The sequence below is a fragment of the Taeniopygia guttata genome, chromosome 4, assembly GCF_048771995.1.
Source record: "Taeniopygia guttata chromosome 4, bTaeGut7.mat, whole genome shotgun sequence".
Classification (NCBI taxonomy): domain Eukaryota; kingdom Metazoa; phylum Chordata; class Aves; order Passeriformes; family Estrildidae; genus Taeniopygia; species Taeniopygia guttata.
The window spans coordinates 70,464,981-70,479,785 of NC_133028.1; the positions used below are offsets into that span (position 1 = coordinate 70,464,981).

Genomic DNA, 14,805 nt, shown 5'->3' on the forward strand with positions numbered 1-14,805 from the left:
CCGCCAGCTTCCTCACTCCTTTGCAGCTACCCTTAAAATAATAAAAATTCAGCAACAATACAATTCATGTAAGGATTTAAAAATAAGATGACCACAATGACTAAAACCATCAGGTGATTAGGGCTTTGAGCTGTTTCTTCTTGCCTTCTGGTGTCAGATTGCTTCTTATCTACTGTAATTTTAAATGCTACATATTTGCTTTACCCACTAAATTAGAATCTGGATTATTCTGCTGCTTACTTTAGATTTCCCAAAGGTATTGCACTATATAACCCCCCTAGCCTCCAAATCCTGCTGTTTCCAATATTTACTGGAACACTAATGTTAGCATAAATGCAAATAGATTTAAAAGAAAAAGGGACAACTGGACTAGACATTAACACCACTTCCACAACAAAAGGCCCAAACTTTTTCTCTGTGTCCATATCCACAAGAGTTTACAGTCCCATGGAACGGTTAGATCTCTGCACTTCATCTCAATATGCTGGACATAGCACACACCAGCCTTTTTGCTGGCAGGAATGAGATAGTCCACAGGAAAGGGAAGCTTAAAGTGCAGATTTGTCAACATCTGTCCCTGCACATGAGACAACATGGTCCGAAGTGTCTTAATTTTGAGGCCACTCAAAGACACAGCAAAAAGCCTTTTTCCTATTCTAACAGCACCACAGCACAGTCAATAACTGCATCTCAGCTCAGCAGTTGTTTCTGAAGGTTTCCAAATTTCTAGCTCTTCAGCTGAGATTGCTCCTTCTCCAGTTTCCTTGCCAGAGTTAGCAGTGACTTGCTTTTTGCAGCAAAAACCCAATGTCCAGGTATTATGTACAGACTGGGAAATATCCAACGGTGACTAGAAACTCAAAACCTCCACTAGGAGCTCATTATTATCAGAGTTGCAGAGCCATTATGTATGACCCTACATGGACCATGTCACCTGGAAAGCAGGTGGCATGCAGCAGGTGATGCTGTGAACAGCAGCTGCTCCGGATATGTGGGTTTGAAGAAATGCTTGTACCCCAAGGAGGGTTTCCAGAATGGCAACATCACTGCTCCCACACTGGAGTGTGTCAGCAGAGAACAAGTATCTTCCTTTATCCTTCTGTGTGTGTTGAGGATAGAAACAACCAGAGCCATCTGCTCCAAGCAGAAACTACTCTAAGATACTCATCTTGCACGCTTGTAGCCCTACCTGGCCAACCCTGAGGGAACAAACCATCTCTGCACCCGCCTTTGCAGCTGTAGTGGCTTCATGTTAACCCCAGGAACAAAACTCCATCAGACAAGAATCAGAACCAATCCAAAGAAACAAAAATAACCTCCTTAGAACTACAGTATTTTAAACTAAGATAGGAATAGTTTGGTCTTCTACACTACAGTTGCCCCTGTTTCACTGCTAATCAAGTTAGCAAATGAAATAGAGCACTACACACAAACAATCACCCAAAAGGGAAAAGCCCCTGCTTAATGACAACTGAATGCTCTGGCCAAACAGATTTCCAGACTGCAGTGTTGTGTCATGTTGATTTCATGCAATCGTGTCAGGCTACACCACTGCAGAGACATTCAGATACACATTTACACAGCACGGCTGCACACTGGTGGCAACATCTGTTTGCAATGTGCTGCTCAGATTACCACACTTCTAATCAGGTTTGCAGCTTGTAGGGAACAATTGTTCTTGGCTCAAATGTGAGCCAGGTGGAACATCTTTAATCATATAAGAAGATCCCAATCTTCAAGGAAATTTTCTGTTCCGATGTTCTTTTTCGAGACAGAGGATTATAAGAGGATGAATTCCCTCTAACAACCACAGTAATTACATGCCTTCTGCTGGTTCTTCATTTTAGGGTATGGTGGGGGTAGCCCAGGGGCATAAGAGCTTTAAGCTCCCTTGGAATTGGGAACATACTGCCACCATCATTTCATAACAATTTGCCACATGTCAGCCCAAGGATTAGCGGCAGGCTGCAACTAAATCTGCACCAGTTCTCTGACAACAGCCAGGGCAGCAGCTGCTCAACACTGTAATGGATTTACACATCTTAGCACCTCTACTTTCAAGAGCAACAAAAATGGAAGAATGCCACACTTGTGCCTGGCACTACTGCTGACATTCTTTTAAATAATGACTCCAGAGATTAAAGAGCAATATAAAAAAATAGTGCAATGTGCCCATGACTGCTGCAAGACTTGAAAAAACTTTTAAAAATCACCCGGTAAATAATTTTGGACAGAAAATGCAGACCCTCGGCAGAGCCCAGACATAACATTTATACCTGTGATGGGTAAACAATTTCATGTCACTTAGGAATGGGTATCTAGAATAGGTGAAGTTGAATATATTGATACAGGGAAATATCCTGAATCTGCATTCAGCAAGCACTGTGAATAACTGAAGCCACAGCCAAGAAGGTACAGAATAACATCAGCAAAGCTTTCAATGAGGACAGATATTACCAAGAACTTCTGGCAAGTAACACTCTACAACATCCACATCACTGCACACAGGTCTGGGCACCTTTAAACAATCAACATCAGCTGTTGGCAGGAGCAAATTTTTCAGGTTCTAAAAGTGGTTCAAGTCTTTTTTGTTTCTTCTGGTCTGGTATTAGTAATTTCTTCTTAAGTTCTAGCAAGCTGTGTCTCACTGAAAGGCCCAGACTGTGCAGTGGTCCCAGGGCTCCACAGCTGTGGTACAGAACTTGCAGTGGTTTGAAACCCTGTTGGAAGCAGTACACAAAAACCAACTGAATGAATCGTCATCCCCCATGTCTGCTCCCCCCAGGACACTGCAGGTCTCCGCTGTGACACCGTGCACTTCCAGCAGCACCTACTGCAGCAGGAGATTCCCAGAGATGTGGCCAAGGCTCCGGATGACTCCCGTGGCTCTGCATCTGGCACACAGCCGGCTGGCTTTCTGAAAGATCCACATAGCTGGGACAACACATGCCACACCACAAAGCCCCTCTTAGCCCAAGGCAGTCACCTGCAGCCACCATTTGAAGACAGCACCAGGCTGCCGAGTGTGGGAAGTTTGGAAATCAGAAGGAAGCTGCTACAGAACTGGACTCGCTTTTATTCAGTCCCTGCACAGAGAACAGGCCTGCAGTGGCTCAGAAGGGGTTACCACAGAGGCTACAAAAACAAAGTGGCTTGATCACATCTACAGCACACATGAGCTGTACAACATTCAGCAGAACTGTTAATGAGACGACCTGAACCAGAACCCCACCCCGAGATCCTAGGCAACAGCTCCTGGAGGCTGTTCCACAGGAGCCAAATGCCTGAAACAGCTTCAGGCAACACTGCCCAACATCTCCACTTCTCACACAGCCCATCCATGTAACTTCTGAGTGTTATCTCAATTCTTGTATTCCTTCTGGAATCACAGTATTAAGCTGAGGGAAGAAAAAGCCATCCTAGCCTGGCTTCATCCCACAAACCATTAGTGTGAATAAATGCAAGATGACCAAAAGCACCGAGTACAGCTCACCAGCCAACTGTACTATATTCATGACATGTCCTTCTTACATTTGAGAGCACCATAAAGCACCTTTCTCCCGACCTTCTGAAACACTTGATAATAACAAAGGGCATTACAACATAAGCTGGGCAACACACATTGAATCAAAAACTTCCCTTCCAAAATGCTGTCCACAGGAGATGTTTTTTCCACTGTCACCATCCAGCTCAGGCATTCCAGAACCAGGACCTGTTTTCCCATATGTGAAGTGCTTAAGTGCCCCAGTGCTGGCTATTGAATTCTCTCTTTCATCAAGAAGTTTGTAATGTAGGGTTTGTTTCTATCAGATCAAACACTGGAATTCTTTCCCAGGCCAAGTTTCTTTTCCAGTCATCTCAGGTCTTAAGGCACTACTATTTTCCACAAAAATTCAGGCATAAAGTAGTGTGTGTAGCAAGTTTACGCATGAGAACACTTTTACTAGGATACACACCAAAAGTGAGAGACACCAACACAGTGGTTCCCTATTCCCCAAACCGAGAGGGACCCAACACCTGTTAGCTCACTTTGCACCCCTTTCCCTCTGTGCACGCCAGGGGACACAAGTGTTGCTGCTGGCTCTCCACCAGATAAAAATACGCACAGAAGGTCTAACAGACAAGCAGCTACAGTCCATCCAGCTGCAGGTTTCTTCTCCGGGTGAGAAGTGCCAGCATCGGTGCCGGCCTGAGATGCACTCTCAGCTCCACAGGAAATATCCCAAGTCATGCAGGCCACAGACTTTCCCAGCGATGATCGAAGGTTTGCAGTTCCAGCCTCTGCCGCTCCCTTGCCTCGCCTTCCCAGCCACGTGTTAACACACCTGCTGACATGTGCTCAGCCAGATTTCCAGCAGCTGATGTTGGTGAGTCCAAAGATGACACATGATCATCACCATCTTGCTGCTCTCTCTCAGGAGGTGACCCGTGTCAGTTGATTACTGAGTGAAGAACTGCTTTCAGCAGAGAACCCTCAGGCCTCCAAAACAGGAGGAATCCTCTGGGTGACTCTACTCAGCCACAACCCACACATGTGATTGATACATCACACCTATGCCAGAGCAAGGAGAACCAAGCACAAAACACACAACCTTTGAGTTGAAACTCTGGTCAATACAGTAGAACATAACTTCAGTAACAACTGTTACTCTTCAAGAAAGTCAGTTTTATTTACTTTAAAGATCCCGTGTTTATAAAGTCACCACTTGATGCCATTGTAATTCAACAAGTCACAACTCGGTGGCCAGAGCCCCGGGCAAACAGTGCTAGCACACTCCCCATTTGGCCTGAGACACCTTACAATAAGGAAATGAAACTTGTACTTGAACAAGATCCAACAGTCTCTCTTGTAAATGCTGGAACTGTACTCAAGATATTAAACCTCTGTTCCACTTGCCAAGCCATCACCTGCCCTTGGATGCCCTGAGTAAGGGACACAGGTGATTTACTTCTCAGTTACACATTTCACAATCAGAAGGAAGAAACCAGAAAGAACAGGTCACAAAACAGTGTTAAGTTCAAGCAGAAATCAAGATATCAGAGAGGGACATTTGTCAAGTTTACCCCAGAAAGCCCTCAGCTAGAAATTAAATATGTCCAGGTCAACAGCTTTCTCCTTTTCTTAGCTGTCTTGTAACTCCTCTTTTCAAGATATTACCAAGAACAGTTCAGCCCAAGGAAACCAGCTTTTAGAAGATTTAACATTTAAATATTTATTGTACCTGATTTGTTTACTAAGTGCAATTCACAGTTAACATATAATTAACAATACCTTTCTTGAAACCAAGCCAATATTTACTCTTGTTTAAATGCCAGTTAGAAGTTCACAGGAAAAAAGGCTATAGAAAGGTGCAGTTTTTTCACAGTGCCACAGCTATTATACAACCAGCTCAACATGTCTCTAAGAGCCTGGGTTTTCAGTCATGACAGAATTTCAGGGGATTTTTCCTCCCCTTAATAGAAGCAACTCCTGTTTTTTGTTGGTTTTTTTTTTTTAGTGTGTAAAGAATTAGAACTTGGATTCCAAGTAAGAAAAATAAAGCACACACTAAAACCACAGTGAAGATATTTGTTACAATCTAAAGCTATATTATAACCATTTAAAAAAAACCAGCAACAATGAAATGCACTTCCAAGATCACACTCTCTGGACACAGGGGTATGAACACTTGGCAAGAGACAAACTACCTGATGGTCCCCATCCTAAATGGAGTGTATTTTCTGTTTGTTTTGCATGTGAATTCAGGCTTACCTAAGTCAAAACAACCTCTGGAATGAAGATGCCAGGGAAGCCTTTCCCAATAGCACCTGCAGCGCAAACCCTTCTTCACTTAAATGGTTTTCACGTGGCACTGAACTACTGAACATGAACAAGGTGACAGAAAGCAAACTTGTCCTGAGAGAGCAAAACACAAGCACAAACTAAGAACACAGTCCTACAGCAGGCAGAATGAATTCAGGTCTAGGGACAGGCGCAGCACAGGCACAGGGATTTTCACTTGCAGCCCTACCAGAGTGTCTCCAAGAATGCAAAATAAAACACGTGAGTAAAGCAAAATAAAACACAGATACTACCTTAGATTGACCCCAGCTGATTTATTTTAAGGCATGTTACCTGAGCTTTTGAAGTTCATAAGAACTGTAGATGTTTGAACTGTAGACATAAGACTGCACATGTCGCACTAAGGCACCTTTATCACAGAAGAACTCGCAACAAAACCCAAGTGGCTCCATAAGTGACTGACATTCCTTTTACCATTCAACTATCACACAGGCTTTACTTTGTCAAAGGTACCAAAATAAATACTAAAGTGCTGATCAACCAAATGTTAAAACTGTTGCTTAAGTTGCAGGGTGATGCAGTTTCCCGCTAACAATGCCCACATAACACATTATTTTTACTTCCATTCAAGGTAAACATAGTCAAAGCTGAACTGAAAAGCAATAATGAATGCCCACCCTCCCCATGTGTAGACAATGTAAAATGTTTGCATTTGATTCAACTTGTACCAAAACTGTGCATGAAATGCATAGAAACTTACTGCCTTCACTTGGCTGGACAACTGAACCACAGATACAGTGTGAGTCAGAAGCAGGCTACAGTGAAGTACCAAAATTTGGCCTTGGGAAGCAATTTCCCTTCAGCAAAAGCGCTTGTGGCTCTGCCCAGGTGATGCCCACCGCACTGGCCCAGCAGAACCACACCCTACACAGTCTGTCCCAAGGCTCCACAGGCACCAGGAGCTGGATGCACAAGTGGTTTTAATTGGAGGTAAAGAACACACCAACACATCCCTTCAACCCAAGTGCTGCTATGTTAGGAGGCAGCAGAGCTCCCTGCCATTCTTTGGTCACTGAACTGCTGTGCATACTTCAGCAGATACATACACCTACAGGTATGTATGCATACAGCTACGAGGTAATCATGTCACAGATGGAACTTGCCTTGCTGAGAAATGAAAGGAACAGAACCAAAGGGATCTTCAGGAGGACTTGTCTGTGGAGCAGCATGTGACTCCACATCCTTATCTGAAGATGTTCTCCTGTCCACCAGCCTGTCTGTAAAAAACAAAATGAAACAGAACAAAAAATAAAGTAAAATAAAATAAAAATGGAAGGACTCACACCTATGCAAAGCTATGCACTGTACACGGTGAGGGAGAAGTATCTTCTCTGACATGGGGTTTGACAAAGGCTTCTAAGAAGCACAGCTCTTTCCTGCACAGCAGATTTGGGCAGCTCCTTGCTACTGCAAGGAGACAGGCAGAGTGCCTGGGAGGCTCTGCACCCACACCTGTCCCTGCTGGAACACCAGGGTGATCCCGAGCCTTTGTGCAAGGCTATGGAAGCTGAGCTGGGGGTTCTTTCCCAGCGAGGAAGCAGACTCACTTTCTTGGCTCCCAATTCTGCACAGATGATTAAGTGGTTACAGGAGCTGTTTGAGAAATCTACTTCAAAATGCTGTCAGAAATGCAGCATCAGATGTCGCTTCTGGCCCATCACTGAGGATCACAGCAACACCAACAACAGAGAAACAACAAGAGCCAGGAGCTCCAATCTGTCACTCTGTGTCACAACCCTCCACAAGGGTGCTCAGTTCAGAAATTCATCCAATTGCACATTACCTTTTACTGCAACCAGCACCATTCTACCAGGAAAGCCCTCAGCAAGTACAAGCAATGTATTCTATCCTAGGAACTGGATCCCCTTTCACAAGAGAAGTGATGAATGGCCCCAGCAGTACCCATCACTGCACACACTGACATTAAGCCCCTCAACACATGAAATCTGATGGTAATGCCAGCCTGACAAATTGGGGTGACATCTTCGTCCTCTAACAAAGGCTTTGTATATTTACTTAGGTGTTACTCTCATAAACATGTAAGCTTTAAAAATATTTGCCAGATTAAGAAACATCTTTAATTTATGTATAAAGCATCAGCTCAACAATACAAACTCGGCTTCTGAGACGAGAAAGAAAGGATTTCTGTTTCGAAATGAGAAAGAAAGTATTTCTGTTTTGAACACTAGTGAGGACCACAAACTTACACACCACTATATGCTAGTTATAAAGTACAGGATAGCAGTTGGCTTTAGTAATAGAAAAGTAGAACCACTGATCAAATTTGCATCTACAATTCCCTTTTGTCTATATGGCAAAAAAGTTACTTAGTACTCAACAGCCTTTCTCCCTCATAGGAGATAATCTATCTAAAGAGAACTCAGCCTTCAATCTTAATGCATATCTAGGGCAATTATGCAGTTAAAGACAATTTTATGGATACAAGACTTAATTTCACAATAAATCTCCTGATCTCTCATTATTCCAGCCAAGACTAAGTACCAGTAGACAACACGAAGTATAATTATTCCTGCTCTGACTGCAGCAAAGGCATTAACACTGCCAAGTATGCTCATAGGATCTCTGACACAGCACCCTGGTATCAGAAAGCCAAGTTAAAAGGTCTCTGAAGGCTGTGACACGTGCACCTACACGCACACACAGACACAAACCACCAGTGCTCCCCCTCCTGAGGGACATCAAGCCCCAGGAGCTCAGAGCCACTGTAAGGGAGCCCATCCGTGCAGACAAGGCTGCCATCTAGTGTGCTGCTGGCAAGGGAGTGACTCGGGGTTATTTCTGCACTTTCTGTATGTGAGTGACTAAAATCCCTAATGCTGGTTACTACTGAGCAGAGCTGTGCCTTTGGGTTTGGTTTACTTTGCAGATAGAGCATATCAAGTGTGTTATCACACCCTGCTCTCCTGTGCACTGAATTACCTTGAAGATCTGAGCCCAAAATGGACCTTGGTTATCTTCTTTGGTCCTTGCAGCTCAAAACTTGCAGCTTAACCAGCAGTCCAGCACTTACAGCTGCTGAAAGTGGGTGCTGTTGTGCTGACCTTTGCTGCAAAGTAACCTGCTCCAGATCCAGGAACATGCCTACAGATGTTCAATTCTACTACTGAATCCAGTCCTGAACTTGGACTTGGAAGGAATGCTAAATTTCAGCTAGTACATAAGCCATTTTTCCCTGCTACCAGAGAGACATTTGACTGTAAAATGTGTGCAGGCTACATTCTCAACTCAAAACCAGGAATCTGATTTGATTCACACAGGATACAAGGGAAAACTAACAACCAGAGTTTCACAAACCAACCCACCCAGTCACTTTCCTAAAGGATTAACATGTAATGTGCACATCCAACAGGAAAAATAATTGACTGAAGGCAAAGGTATTTCTCCCAGTTACTCAAAATTCAACTTTACTGTACTTTTAATTGCAAGAAACTTGCTGACAGACAGCCAAGCATATACAATCTGTTTTTCAACACTGTCATGTCTTCCAAGTCCCACTAATAAATCTGATCTCAACAAAACCAGTTATAGGAAGAGCAACTAACAAGCATGTATTCAGCAATTAAGAACAGAAGGTTAATTCCAAGTAAAAAACCATGGAGATAACTGACTTTATGAGGAAAAAGTTTATTCAACTATTGCCATATCAGTACAATAAACCAGCCCTTACATGTAGCCACTCAAAAAGGACAGTACAAAACATTAACATAATGTAATAGATCAATTTTCTTTCAGGCATTTTCAAAGGACATATCAGACCCACACAATCTTCTGCTCTGGTGTGCAAGAAAAAAGCTGGAAAGGAATAAAGCAAGCAGCCAAAATTCTCTTCCCATCTGACAACATACCTCTGCTGTTGAGAGCCTCTTGGCAATGAAGGTGACACAAGCAGCATAGAAGAGCTAAGATTCTACCATTTTTGCAGTAATTGAGCCAGTAACTACCAGTTTCAGACAGTGAGTTCCTATTGCACGTGTTTTCAAAAAGAAAAAGGAAAGGAAGACAGGCCCAACCGTGCCCTCAAATGCTCAGAAAGAATGTTCTGTACACAGCCTGCACGATCCTTGGACAAGCAGGTGTTGGAACTGCTGAGCAACCACAGAGCCCTCATTTACTGGGAAGCAAAGTAAGCCTTCAAGCGTCCCTTACTTGATCTTAGCAGGTCAAACTCTCTGTCCAGCAGCTCCTCCTCTGTCAACTTGGAAAAATTGTCCTCTCCAAATGGGTTCCAACCTGACATATCAGGTGGGTTACTGATGTTCTGCTTGGGGTAACTGGCAATTGCTTCAGCATCAGGAATACCTGACCTGTAGAGTCAGTTCAAGGAAGCAAATAAAGAGAAACACGACAGGATTGGTTATCAGGGTCAAAATCTGAGACATGCTTCATCATGCCAAGTCCTACACACAAGCAGCACACGTGCATTAAGAGCTGACCCCAAAAGATCTGAAGGCGAATTTAAAAGAAGCCTAATAGGAACCTACACAAATGGATATCTGGTTTCTCACATCATTGAAACTGGACAGCTCTGTAGGTTCTTTTGTTTTTAAATCAGAAAGGAAGAGGATTTTATTACATACAGTCGTTCACAAGAATTAATGCCAAAATAGGAATTTATTACCATTTATTAAGCAAAGGCAGGTGTGAGGGCCACTGCACAGGAGACCGTATCTCTTCTGAGGTGTACTTTGTGTTACACACTCAGGTCACACCTCTGAGCACAGCAGCTGGCAGCCCCAGCACATCAAGGCCAACTACAAAGCTGCTCTTTAGCATGGTGTTTGAAACTGCTTTCAGATGCACATAACCTCATTCAACATAGACTACTGACCACCCCAAGCAAAGTGCTTAGCAGTCAGCTCCTGGAGTAAGTCCCTGAACAAGAAACACTGGAAGAAATACTTTTAAGAAATTGTACCAGGCTCATCTGTTAACAAGCTGTCTCACTCTGGTCCCAAAATATCCTTTACCACTGAACACCCACTGTCCAACTGCTCTAAGTAATCTCTTACTATCAAAGCAAGTAACTTCTGAAAAAAGGATTTGCCAGTGCTAAGCACAATTAGTAACATAAGCCATGAGTAACCCCCAGGCTCAGCTGAGCCACAACTCTCACCTGTTTGTAAGGTAGGAAGGATCTGCCACTGTTCCACCATGCACTGGCAGCGACCTGGGGTAGGAGATTAAGGCTGGTGCAAAGTCTTGTGGAGAAGTGATATATTCAGGGGACTGCACCTGCTGTGCCCGCTGCTGCGCCAGCACCTGCTGCTGCAGGAGAGCCTGCTGGTACTGCTGCACCTGGGGAGAGCAGGGCTGTGTTACCGGAATGCACGCGCTGGCCCAAACTCCTCTGCCAACCATCAGCGCTGCTCTGGCAGCAAACACAGCCACCACCACCACCCTCCAGAACACACGGGTGCAGAGAAACCACTCCAACAGCTCAGGGAGACTGCTTTCCTTTCCCAGCCTATTACCACTTTGATTTGTGTAATTATTGCAACCCAAATGTATGCCACTGCAGCACTGCTAATTGCACATTCATCGTGCTCTAGTCTTGATCTTAATACAAGATTTCAGGACAATTTCTCCTGATCTTTACAACACAGGCTCTGACAGTTAGCTGTCCTATTTTCCAAGTAAGAATTGGACATCACCAATTCAGTCACTCTGTTGTGTAACATGTATTTGCTGCTGTGGCTAGTACTGGAAACATTAACCAAGTATGTCTGAAATGAGCACAGAGAGAAATGAAACTTAGGGTAGATCCTGTCCTATTATTAATGCACAAGTGCAACAAGATGAGCTAGACAAATCCCATCCTATTTTTAATACACAAGTGCATCTCTAGACTAATATTATTTTAGATGCCGAACTGCACACTATTTACCATGTCCACAGCTCAGTACAAGTAGCCAGGCACTTGTCTTACTGCATCTATGCAAGAGATTTACAAGCACAGGCCATTATTTTAACACTGTACCATCTCTGTGACTTACCATGGCAGGATACTGTGACTGGGCAGGCTGCTGCTGATACATAGATTGCAGCAACAGCTGCTGCTGGACCATCTGCTGGTGCACTGCTTGGTGATACTGGAAAAACAAAAAATAGCTTTAAAAAGTAATGATGCCCCCTCAGAAATAAGCAGGTATTTTAATTAATGCTTTTTCTGGCTATCACATCTATGACTCCACAGCCTTTTTCAATTAAGATATGTAATCAAGAACCAGCTTGCAATTCAGTCACTGCATTTCAACCACTCTGTTTGGGAGCATTTTCCTTCCTCCACTCCCCAGCCAATTCTTAACAAACAAACAAAAAAAAAAAAAAAACCAAAAACAAAAAAAACCCCAAACAAACCCAGGAAAAAAAACAGAAAGAAAGAAAAAAAAAATCAGACTACATGTTTATCACTGGTGCATGTACAACCATCTACTGCAAGCACAACATCATCACCCATAATCACCCCTAACATTTATCCCGAGCTCCTTTACACATGGGTAAAGCTTTCAAGTCACAGAGTGGTGATGCACAGCAAGATGGAATTCAGGGTTAAACTGCAAGAACACAGCGCAAGGCAAGCAACTTTCTAGGACAAACATTACAGGGTCAACGAAGGAACAAAGCAAAAGCAAGAAGGGACAGGAGTTCTTTTCGCTGGAAAAGTACAGGCAGCAACAGGAGAAGCACTGAACAGGCACACAATTCCAAGGGTTATGAACACTCACAATGAGTCTCAGACACTTTGTCTAACAGATCTGACTATACCTGCTGGATATAAGCATCCTGCATGGCGGGCTGGTGCTGCAAGTGGTGCAGCTGCTGCAGTCTCCAGTCTCCCTGCTGCAGCTGCTGGAGGACCCTGTGCTGCTGTGGAGTGGTCCCTTGGGACTGTGAGATGTCTTGTGCATTCCCTGGTCGCACGGTTCCTGCGACAGACAACACTACTGACATCCAGACCCCCCAGAGCTCTCCCTGGCATTCTTCACCTCAAGCTGACTGTCAGCTTCTCTGTCAACTGTCTATCAACTTCTCTTCCCAGTCTGACAACCATGACACCCCAGTAGATAGCACGCTGACTTCTTTACAAAGTAATTACAGGCCTGCAAAATGAACCATTTCTACGTGCAAGATGCTGCAAGCTTCCCCTGGTCTCATGACAGCAAGCTGAGTTCCAGGCTTCTGCTTTACCAACACTTAAATTACACACTGCGGGGTCTCAAGCCCTTATCTCAAAGCATACAGCTTTGTAAGCATTCAGCACAGAGGTATTTTTAATGTTTTTTTCCCTAAGGAAACTATTAGCTTATCCATCAAACTCCCTTAAACAGAACACCTGATTAATTTTGCCATTCAATTGCTTTTGCACCTTTTAAGGGACAAGTACTACCATAAATTTCTCTCTTGCACAATGTTTTACATTCTGAAATGCCCATGAATGATCTGTTGCTTGTCATAACAGAAAAAGCTTTTCAAGCTGGATGTTATATGGATCCCCACCTAGTAAAAAGTACTTATACCTGGGACACCAACATTCTCAGTGGCCTTTTGAGACTTTTCCAATACCATCCCTGAAACTACTCCACCTTTTCTGCAGCAGACATGTAACAGCATGAAATGCAATTAGAAAGTGCTCTAGGTCTAAATGTCAACTATGTAAAAGAATATTTATCAGACCTATAACTCTTTCTGAGTGAGAAAAAGAACAAGGATTTTTTAAAAAACCCATTTCACTCAAGTGAGTTCCCCCTAATTCCTCCTGCACCCACAGTGCCATGTGGAATAAAGGTGTCAGTCATGAGAGAAGTGACATGTTTCCAGCCTACAAATACCACCAACCTATTGGTGCTTTCTCATGACTTCTTGAGGCACAGGAAAATATTTTTCCTACTACAAAAAACCCAGCTTGATACAGAAGGGCTCTGTACTTTTTGTGAATTCTTCACAAGTCAAAACAACTTGAACTTCTGTCTGCAGTGAGCAAGTTCATTCAAAAACAAGTGTTAAACACACGGAAAAAAACACTTTAACTTCTCAATCTGAATTTAGTTTTTGTGGCACCTCAAATTTACAGCTCACACATTCAGAAGCTTTCAGAAGTGAAGATCTGGTTTTTGGTATATAAAAAAATAAGACTGATAAAACTGAGATTTAAATGCTATCTCTAATAGAGCAAGAAGAAGAATAGAGGCACAGTTGCTTCTTGATTTTCATCCATCCTCAGACTTCAAGTTACCTTTTTGCCCACGATTAGCAAATTCTCCAGGAACTTGTACTTTGACAGGAGTTGCTGAGCTCTGGATCGCCAGCACACTGGAAGGGGCAGTGCTCGAATTGGCCTTTGGTCTTTGTCGTGGTGCAATTGAGGTTTCTGTTGGTCCAACAGCATCTGTTATTCTGAAAGGGAAGTTTTTTCCACGTAAGATACTTGATGAAAAGACATATTTCTGCTTCAAATTTGACACAGTACATTTCTTAACAGCTGAGTTATGTCTTAATCATGTGCTACTCTACTTCAGCACTGCATGTAAGTAACTAACATTCGTTTCCAAAAACTCCAGTCCTGTGCTGGAGTCCACAACCCTACAATTAGAAACACGACTACTATTCATATGTATGAGAAATAAGAGAAAGGAAAACATTTTGTGTTAGGTCAAATTATTTCTACTTCTATGAATCTCTTAGGTTTTCATTTCTCTTTTTTTGCAAGTGGAGCTGATAATTATAGCTGAATGTAAAAGTATCCAAGTCACACATGCTGGTAGATTAAAACCCAAATAACTTCCATTGACAAGGAAAGAAAGGGTAAAGGATTTACCAGCATCAGCCTTAAGTGCATACACACTAGATCATAGCAGGAATCAGAAGCACAGAGAGGAATTCCCACAGTTTTGGGTTTGTTTTTATTAACAAGGACAAAAAAAGTGAATCCTTCTCCATAGAAA

General features: G+C 43.1%; 1 protein-coding gene across 2 annotated transcripts in view; it reads right to left on the minus strand.

The window, feature by feature from the left end:
* The window catches only part of BMP2K (BMP2 inducible kinase), a 49,026-nt gene that overhangs the window by 6,734 nt on the left and 27,487 nt on the right, over nt 1-14,805 (minus strand). Inside the window, exons 10-15 of one of the 2 annotated variants that reach the window (XM_030272256.4) lie at nt 14,097-14,257; nt 12,629-12,789; nt 11,857-11,952; nt 10,977-11,158; nt 10,010-10,167; nt 6,946-7,059 (exon numbers count right to left, since the gene is read on the minus strand). In XM_030272256.4, coding sequence (XP_030128116.4) covers nt 6,946-7,059; nt 10,010-10,167; nt 10,977-11,158; nt 11,857-11,952; nt 12,629-12,789; nt 14,097-14,257 — 872 coding nt within the window. The remainder of the gene's footprint in view (nt 1-6,945; nt 7,060-10,009; nt 10,168-10,976; nt 11,159-11,856; nt 11,953-12,628; nt 12,790-14,096; nt 14,258-14,805) is intronic. The other variant, XM_030272257.4, reaches the window with a different exon arrangement.